Below are 7,520 nucleotides of genomic sequence, written 5' to 3' on the forward strand. Positions count from 1 at the left end.
TTCCTTCCTCCATTGACATTTTTTTGGTTTTCATTTTGATTTAACTAGGTTGAATTAAACTTAGTCACTTAGTAGGGTTGGTCAAGGGTAGGGGTGGCATCGAGCCGAGCCGAGCCCGAACTTGCCTATGTTCGAGCCGAGTTTGATTTAAATGTTTCGAGCCAAAGCTCGTCTCGAGCCTAAAATTGTTATCAAGCTCGAGCCCAAAAATTTTAACCGAGTTCGAGTTGAGCTCGAGCTTCAACATACATTTAAAACTTTTCAAAAAATATATATAAAATAAATTGTATATAAAAGTATGCATATATATTTACATAAAATTGGGCATAACCTATATATATAATACATGTATAAGATTGGATATGACCTCTACTTAAAATTGAGCATAATCTATGTATATAATACTTATATAAAATTCGGCATGACCTCTACTTAAAACTGGGTATAATCTATATACATAATACCTGCATAAACACTCCATAAACACTCCATAAAATTGCCTATACATTCCATAAACACTCCATGAAATTGTTTATATACTTCATACACTCCATAAAATAGTCTAAACACTCCATACAATGCATAACATTATGAATAAACTCCATACAATAATCAAACACAACAAAATTAAATGAAATATCACTATCAATTTACAATCACCCAAATAAAAACTATAAATCCTTTAAATAAAATCCTATTACTATTAGAGACTTACTAGAAAATTAGAAGAAATATTTAAAAATTTTCTTAGGAAAGTTAAATGGACCTCTTATTACCTTTTCTAAGGAAATAAATAATAAATAATAATTAATTTAATATATTATTATACTTATCGATAAATTTTTAATCAAATAAAATGTCAAACACAAAATTGCTTTGAAAATTGCCTCATGCTAAAAGGATTATATCATCAATTGTCAAATACTTATTCAAAAATTTTCTATACGGTTTTCTAGCCTATCTTGGCAAGAAAATCTTATTTAGAAAATTATATGATTTTTTAACAAGAATTTATAATTAGAAAAATATTTTCAAAAAACATGAGGCACTAATTGTCCCTATATTTCTACTAAAAATGTCTTTTCAACATTTATTGAAAAAACCACTAATAGTCTCTAGATACGTATTTCTACTAAAATATCTTTTCAATTTCTTCAAGAGCCATGTGGAAGGGACAAAGACTTTTTTTTTTCCTTGTTTATGATCTCACACGTAGGGGTGGCTTTGAATAAATTATATATATAATTATGCATACATTTAAAAAAAATTGATGGGGAGGTTCAGGATTGAATTTCAATAATAGATTAAAATGCACCAATATTAATCTTTTTTACTCCAATTGTTGTTTAGCTTGTTTTGTAATTTTTGAATATGACCATAAATTTACTATGGCCTCCTTAGTGCCCCTAGATGAAAATTTATAATCTAGGGAAAACTAGAAATATTTTTCCTATGATACATATTCCAAAAAAAACCTTTAGATAAAATCCTATTACTATTAGTAACTTATTAGAAAATTACAAGAAATATTTTAAAATTTTCTTAGAAAAGTTAAATGGACCTTTTATTGCCTCTTCTAGGGAAATAAATAAAAATTAATAATCAATCTAATATATTATTATACTTATTGATAAATTTTTAATCAAATAAAATGTCAAACACAAAATTGCAATGAAAATTGCTTCATGCTAAAAGTATTACAACATCAACTATTAAATACTTATTCAAAAAATTTCTATACAGTTTTTTACCTCCATCTTGGTAGAAAAATCTTACTTAGAAAATTATATGATTTTTAATAAGAATTTTCAATTAGAAAAATATTTAAAAAAATATGAGACACTAATAGATCATAGAAACTTATTTCTATAAAATGTATTTTTAATTTTTTTCAAAAGCTATGAGGAAGGAGAGTTTAAAGAATTTTTTTTTTTTTTTTACTTTATGATCTCACATGTGCGAAATCATCTTCGCGCGGGGGAGGGGGGAGATTATTTCTCCCCTGAACTTACTGGTTCAGATTTTCCGTCGAGACGATGCGGAGGGAAGGGGGTTACAACGCCAGGGAGGACCTGTCATCGGGGATGACGGCTGCGATGGCGGCAACGATGGAAACAGAGGTGACGACGATGAGAGGAAGAAATCGAACGAACGGCCATAGAGGTGGCCGGCGAGCAGCTGTCGACGGCGGTAGAGGCAGCGACAACAGCCGACGGGAGGGGCTCAGTGGTGACGAGGAGAGGAAAATATTCCCCCCCCGCTCTCGCTCCCGCTCCCCCACTACCGATTCGATACCGATCCTGACTCACCTCGAGCCGGCTCGCTATCCGACAAATCGAACCTGGCTTTGATTGAGCTCAGCTCGTTAAGGTAAATGAGCCAGTTTCAGAGCTCAAGCTCGATAGATAACGAATTGAACTGAGCCGGCACTGAGCCGAACTCGAGCGACTTGCGAGCCGGCTTGGTTCAAAGCCACCCCTAGTGAAGGGGTTTTGAAAAATACTGCAACCAAGACAAGCCGGCCCGTGTGACTAATTTATACTTTTAAAGTTGCCTGGCTCGAGTTCGATAGATAACGAATCGAACTGAGCCAGCACCGAGCCAAACTCCGAGTTCGGCTCGGTTCAAAGCCACCCCTAGTGAAGGGGTTTTGTAAAATAGAGAATCGGAGTCCGACGGTCACCGCGCGCAATCTGAAGTCCCGCCTCCGCGCTCATCTCACCCCGAGCCTCACCGCCTCGGTTACGAACCTAAATTCGAAATTTCCAAACCGCCAAAGGAGAATCATGATTAATAAAAAAATCACCATAACTCTCTCTGTATCACTCTCACCTTTAATTAACGAGCGGTCTCCGTTCCCTCTTCTAACCCTCGTAATCCAGTTCCAGATCTCGTACCCACTCACCGCAGACATGTCTTCGTCTTCTTACCTCGATCCTGCATCCAGGCATCATGCGTATAGCAGGAAGCAAAAGTCTCTCGGGCTTTTGTGCTGCAAGTACCTTCAGATCCTTGTCAGTGTCATTTTCTTAGAACCATATAATGTTTTTATTAGTTTCTTATGAATTTAATCTGTTGCAGTTTCCTGAACCTGTACAATCGAGATGATGTTGAGTTAGTAGGGCTGGATGAAGCAGCAAATAATTAGGTATTGGACGGATGTCGGCTTGATCTCTACATTGAGCGTGGTTGACATCTTTTACCTGGTATTTAAAAATTCTTTTGTGTTGCTTCAGGTGTTGAAGAGGCGGCGGATCTATGATATTGTAAATCTATTGGAGAGTGTTGGTGTAAGATGTCCTCTCTATGTACTTTTTTTTAAAAAAAGTTATCTTTTTTCTGCTAGGGTTGTCAAAATTTTGTTTGAATTAACTCAGGTTCTCGTGAGGAAGGCTAAGAATCGTTATTCTTGGAAGCGTTGATGGGATCCCCAAGGCTTTACAAGAGCTTAAGGGGAATACACTATTTTTATTTCTTCTAATATTGTTTACAACGAATGCGGCCTATATGGTTGCAAGGTGAGAGCCATGTTTTTGGTCGATTTTGATCCACTTCTCCTGGCTACAAGAGGAGGCGCATAGGGATTTTTTTTGCTGTACTTTTAGAAAATTCTTGCAATTATATGAAGGTAGCTTCCTTATGGGACATGGTGTTTTATTTTCGGTTGCTGAGTGCTTGGTGATTTGAATTTCCAGAATTCATTGTTTGTTATCAGGTTTGCGTGTCTGACGAAGATGATAAACCATCCATTCAAAGGATAGGGGAAAATGTACAAGAGCAAGGGAGCTCCAAAGATTGTCAACCTTCCTAATATTCTTTCAAGAAACAAATTGGTACGTCTTCTGCTTCTTGATTTATTTTGTCTGTAGAAAAGAGAAGGGAATGACTCTGTTAGAAACCTTTGTTGGGCAGAAACCGGACGGCCCCTAAGAGATGCTGGGTCATTATTGGAAATTTCATCATATAATTCTATCTGTTGCGTTATTTACGTATTTGATAATTGCATTATTATTATTATGGTTTTTCTTTAGTTGAACAGACAACAGGAGAGAAAAATCACTCGGCCTTCTAACACAGAATTTTGTTAAATTATTCCTGTGCACCAACGTAAGCCATCGACTTTGGTTCCAAAACTGTTAGGTTCAATTGAAAAGTTTCGTCTTCTGAAATCAGTCCATCCTTCAAAACTTTCGGGCAGATATGGTGTCTCTTGATGAAGCTGCAAGACTTTTGCTTGGAGATGCTCCTAAATCTGCACAGATGCGAAGAAATGAAATTTCTTTGCATATAGTTCTCTTGTTTTTAAGTTATAAAAGACCCAAAACCTTAAGACTGACCGCTTAGTCATAAGACAACTCTGCAACAAAAGTTCAGAGATCATATGATATTGCAAATGTGCTGTCATCAATGAATCTCATAGAGAAGGTATTTCTAAACCACGAATTATTTCTGTGAAACAGTGTGGTAACGCTTCTGGGTATAATATTCTCAATATTTTAAATGATCTGCAACCCATCAGACAGATACTAGGAAGCCGGCTTTCAGATGGTTGGGTCTCATAGGAAAACCAGACTCGGATTTGGTGCCTTGCGATAAAACCTTAAATGTGAGGCAAGCCTTCTCCAATTTTAAAAGGAAATTTGGAACGGATATTACTAATATTGATGTTAAAAGGACCAGGTGCTTTATCCAATAGATGAGAAAACTATTAAAGTGCCAATTAATTGCGAGGCAAGTGGTCAACATGATCCTATGCAGCTGGAAAAGGGGTCCAGAGGTCACGTCTATGGTCCTTTCGACAAAAAGCAAAAGGAGACTGGAAATGAGTTCAAGATCGAGAGAACTAGGCATCTGCCTTTATACCTCGATATCACAACCAAGGTAATTTTTACATTTCTCTATTTTTTTATTTTTAGGTCGTGAGCAAACCTTAGACGTTTATTCCAACATTATCTTTCACGTGAGGGCTTTCTGTATGGCTCTTTAATTAACGAGCGGTCTCCGTTCCCTCTTCTAACCCTCGTTATCCTGTTTCAGATCTCGTACCCACTCACCGCAGACATGTCTACGTCTTCTTACCTCGATACTGCATCCAGGCATCATGCGTACTGCAGGAAGCAAAAGTCTCTCGGGCTTTTGTGCTGCAAGTACCTTCGGATCCTTGTCAGTGTCATTTTCTTAGAACCATATAATGTTTTTATTAGTTTCTTATGAATTTAATCTATTGCAGTTTCCTGAACCTGTACCATCGAGATGATGTTGAGTTAGTAGGGCTGGATGAAGCAGCAAATAATTAGGTATTGGACGGATGTCGGCTTGATCTCTACATTGAGCGTGGTTGACTTCTTTTAGCTGGTATTGAAAAATTCTTTTGTGTTGCTTCAAGTGTTGAGAGGCGGCAGATCTATGATATTGTAAATCTATTGGAGAGTGTTGGTGTAAGATGTCCTTTTCTATGTACTTTTTTTTTAAGGTTAATCTTTTTTCTGCGTAGGGTTGTCAAAATTTTGTTTGAATTAACTCAGGTTCTCGTGAGGAAGGCTAAGAATCGTTATTCTTGGAAGCGTTTTGATGGGATCGCCAAGGCTTTACAAGAGCTTAAGGGGAATACACTATTTTTATTTCTTGTAATATTGCTTACAACGAATGCGGCCTATATGGTTGCAAGGTGAGAGCCATGTTTTTTGCTCGATTTTGATCCACTTCTCCTGGCTACAAGAGGAGGCGCATAGGGATTTTTTTTGCTGTACTTTTAGAAAATTCTTGCAATTATATGAAGGTAGCTTCCTTATGGGACATGGTGTTTTATTTTCGGTTGCTGAGTGCTTGGTGAAGTGAATTTCCAGAATTCATTGTTTGTTATCAGGTTTGCGTGTCTGACGAAGATGATAAACCATCCATTCATAGGATAGGGGAAAATGTACAAGAGGAGCTCCAAAGATTGTCAACCTTCCTAATATTTCTTTCAAGAAACAAATTGGTACGTCTTCTGCTTCTTGGTTTATTTTGTTGGGCAGAAACCGGACGGCCCCTGGAGATGTTGGGTCATTATTGGAAATTTCATCATATAATTTTATCTGTTGCATTATTTACGTATTTGATAATTGCATTATTATTATTATGGTTTTTTCTTTGGTTGAACAGACAACAGGAGAGAGAAATCACTCGGCCTTCTAACACAGAATTTTGTTAAATTATTCCTGTGCACCAACGTAAGCCATCTACTTTGGTTCCAAAACTGTTAGGTTCAATTGAAAAGTTTCGTCTTCCGAACTCAGTCCATCCTTCAAAAATTTCAGGCAGATATTGTGTCTCTTGATGAAGCTGCAAGACTTTTGCTTGGATATGCTCCTAAATCTGCACAGATGCGAAGTAATGAAATTTCTTTGCATATAGTTCTCTTGGTTTTTAAGCTATAAAAGACCCAAAACCTTAAGACTAACCGCTTAGTCATAAGACAACTCTGCAGCAAAAGTTCGGAGATTATATGATATTGCAAATGTGCTGTCATCAATGAATCTCATAGAGAAGGTATTTCTAAACCACGAACTATTTCTGTGAAACAGTATGGTAAGGCTTCTGGTATAATATTCTCAACATTTTAAATGATCTGCAAACCCATCAGACAGATACTAGGAAGCCGGCTTTCAGATGGTTGGGTCTCGTACCAGACTTGGATTTGGTGCCTTGCGATAAAACCTTAAATGTGAGACAAGCCTTCTCCAATTTTAAAAGGGAATTTGGAACAGATATTACTAATATTGATTTTAAAAGGACCAAGGTGCTTTCTCCAATTGTTGAGAGAGCTATTAAAGTGCCAATGAATTGCGAGGCAAGTGGTCAACATGATCCTATGCAACAGGAAAAGGGCTCCAGAGGTCACGTCTATGGTCCTTTCGACAAAGAGCTAAGGAGACTGGGAAAAGAGTTCAAGATCGGGAGAACTTGGCATCTGCCTTTTGACCTCGATATCACAACCAAGGTAACTTTTACATTTCTCTATTTTTTTTTTTAGGTCGTGAGCAAACCTTGGACGTTTATTCTAACACTATCTTTCACGTGAGAGCTTTCTTTATGGCTCTTAAATATGGATAATTTTTTAGTGGAGACCCTTGTAGGTACTTTATGATGACGTTTTTTTCAAATAATAAGTACAAGATTATTATTATCTCAAGTTTATGTGAGATTATTCTAACCATCTAAACTGATGGCCTTCGCAAGTATAACTAAGATGATGTCATGGTGTTGTGAAAAGTTTATTGGTCAGATTGGGTAGTTTTGGGACTTAGTGTGTTACGTTCTTTTGAACCCATACTTGGTTCAGAGTCTTCAATCTGCATATTGCTTTGAACCAAGGCAGATGCCTATTACACATGGCCGCTCCAGTTTGCTTTTTTACATTTTCATTGCTAATTTATCATATTTTTAAGACTGAGTGTACAACTATGTGTTGTTTGTTTCTCACCATCAAGTCATATCTATAATATCACTCCAATGTTGGTTGGACTGAATCTTGGAAA

General features: G+C 36.8%; 1 protein-coding gene and 2 pseudogenes across 1 annotated transcript; all 3 read left to right on the forward strand.

Annotated features, from left to right (window-relative positions):
* Positions 1 to 2,870: 2,870 nt before the first annotated feature.
* LOC137935273 (E2F transcription factor-like E2FE) lies at positions 2,871 to 3,930 on the forward strand (annotated as a pseudogene).
* Positions 3,931 to 3,933: 3 nt separating this feature from the next.
* On the forward strand, positions 3,934 to 4,696 carry LOC137935274 (E2F transcription factor-like E2FE). Its single transcript, XM_068779959.1, has 5 exons — positions 3,934 to 3,940; positions 4,040 to 4,107; positions 4,174 to 4,306; positions 4,370 to 4,427; positions 4,513 to 4,696. Exons 1-5 carry the CDS (start codon positions 3,934 to 3,936, stop codon positions 4,694 to 4,696), a joined length of 450 nt encoding a protein of 149 aa, XP_068636060.1.
* On the forward strand, positions 4,666 to 7,174 carry LOC137935275 (E2F transcription factor-like E2FE; annotated as a pseudogene).
* The last annotated feature ends 346 nt before the right edge of the window (positions 7,175 to 7,520 follow it).

Source organism: Aristolochia californica, unplaced genomic scaffold (genome assembly GCF_029961685.1).
Source record: "Aristolochia californica isolate CCGP_79_NKW_82.1479 unplaced genomic scaffold, dmAriCali1.0.hap1 SCAF_6, whole genome shotgun sequence".
In the NCBI taxonomy this organism is placed as follows: Eukaryota; Viridiplantae; Streptophyta; class Magnoliopsida; order Piperales; family Aristolochiaceae; genus Aristolochia; species Aristolochia californica.